The sequence below is a fragment of the Ipomoea triloba genome, chromosome 16, assembly GCF_003576645.1.
Source record: "Ipomoea triloba cultivar NCNSP0323 chromosome 16, ASM357664v1".
Lineage (NCBI taxonomy): Eukaryota > Viridiplantae > Streptophyta > Magnoliopsida > Solanales > Convolvulaceae > Ipomoea > Ipomoea triloba.
Window position 1 is genome coordinate 8,947,042 of NC_044931.1, and position 1,722 is coordinate 8,948,763.

Here is a 1,722-nt window from a genome sequence, read left to right on the forward strand (position 1 = left end):
ATAATCTACCTAAAGATCCAACAAGCAACAACCTGAAACAAGCAACGGCGGAGCTAGCCCATGAGGTTTTCATCAGAGGATGCTCGAGGTCCAAACTCCAAAGAAGTCCTTGTTGCAGGAGTTTTCTTGCTGCGTTAGCAACGCGCAGGAGTTTTCTTGCTTCATACAATTTCACTTCTTTAGGAGCCCCATGGGAAAGTAAGAAATCAATAAAAGCAGTTCCAGCAGCAATCCCTTGCCTCCAGGTATTTCCCTTGCTTTCGTACCATGGCTGTAATTTCCTTATAGAGTACAACAGCCGATTCCATAGGCATTCTGGCTTGATGAATGCTTGAAAAATCCCTTCCTTCTTTTTGGCTTATTCAACAAACGGTATAAGACTGATCTCATCCCACTACCGCACTATCTATGTCCTATTCTTATACTCTTATACCTGCTCCGATCGGAGATGAAAACAAGAGAGAAGGAGCTGCTATTGAATCCGGTCTTAGATGGTTGGAAGACAGAAGCAATAGCATGATAGGAATAGCAGGTTTCATAGAGATGACATCACAATAGGATGAAGACGAGACTTCTTATCTGCTTTCACGTGGAAATGGGATAATGTAAAAATTCCTCTATTTTGATGTCGATTCCTCCACACTTCCATTCCTTGAAGAGGGAAGGCTAACTGCTTGCTGGCTGGGAGCTGTATGAGCGGTAACGTCCACGTACGGCTCCGTGAGAAGGGCGGGGGACAGAAATGGCCTTGTTGTACCTCACTCTCGTCTTCAATGGGGTCTGCTCTTTTTTTTTTGGGGGAGTATGCCAATATGATCTTAATGAGGTGCGGGGCTTTGCATCTGAAATTCGTTGGGCTTCCCTTTTCCGGGTCCTGTGTCCCGGCGTTTTTGTGCAATAAACCCCTCCGGCCGAAGACTAGTGGTAGGTGGTCCTGCGGAGCTTTCGGAAAAGGGTAGCCTAGTGTGTAAGCACAGCAATGAACCGCGGCGAACCCTCAGACGACCTATCTAAGATTAGGGGGGGATCCTCAGTAGTGGTGACCCCTTCACTCTTCCACGGACTGATACATGTACCGAATGCTCATACGGGAAAGTTTACTCCTTGGTCTGGAACCTGGGGGGTTGCTCCGATAAATCCTTTCTTTCTCGTCCAGTCAGGGGGGTGCGGACACACCTGCGCGGATTACAGGTGACAGTTACAAGAATGGCGGGGAAGTTAACAGTACCCGACGACATTCAGGGATGGATGTAGACCCATCGGGCAGGGATAATCATTCCGGTCCTGGGAGAAGTGGCGACCATTCTCAAGAACCAAAAAGACTGAGCTGAGGGAAGCCCTATGAGTCACTGAAACGACGGCAAGAGGACCCTTGATCTATCAATAGAGGGAGCAAAAAACGGGCTTTGCTCCCCCTTACAATATGAAGAAAGAAATAAGGGTCGAAGTTTAGACCGCTCACAGTAGTTCTACCTATAGAAAGGATCATGAAAGAGGCGATCAGAATGGTACTCGAATCCATTTACGATTCCGAGTTTCCAGACACATCGCACTTCCGCTCGGGTCGAGGCTGCCACTCCGTCCTAAGACGGATCAAAGAAGAGTGGGGAACCTCTCGCTGGTTTTTGGAATTCGACATCAGGAAGTGTTTTCACACCATCGACCGACATCGACGATCACAATCTTTAAGGAAGAGATCGACGATCCCAAGTTCTTTTACCC

At 47.8% G+C, this 1,722-nt stretch overlaps 1 protein-coding gene across 1 annotated transcript; it reads right to left on the reverse strand.

Moving 5' to 3' along the window:
- Positions 1-408: 408 nt before the first annotated feature.
- On the reverse strand, positions 409-1,471 carry LOC116008019. The gene is given in 4 exon segments (XM_031248651.1): positions 409-672; positions 675-887; positions 890-1,010; positions 1,077-1,471. Coding segments are annotated over 4 exon segments (633 nt in total). The 5' UTR covers positions 1,239-1,471; the 3' UTR covers positions 409-535.
- Positions 1,472-1,722: the final 251 nt, after the last annotated feature.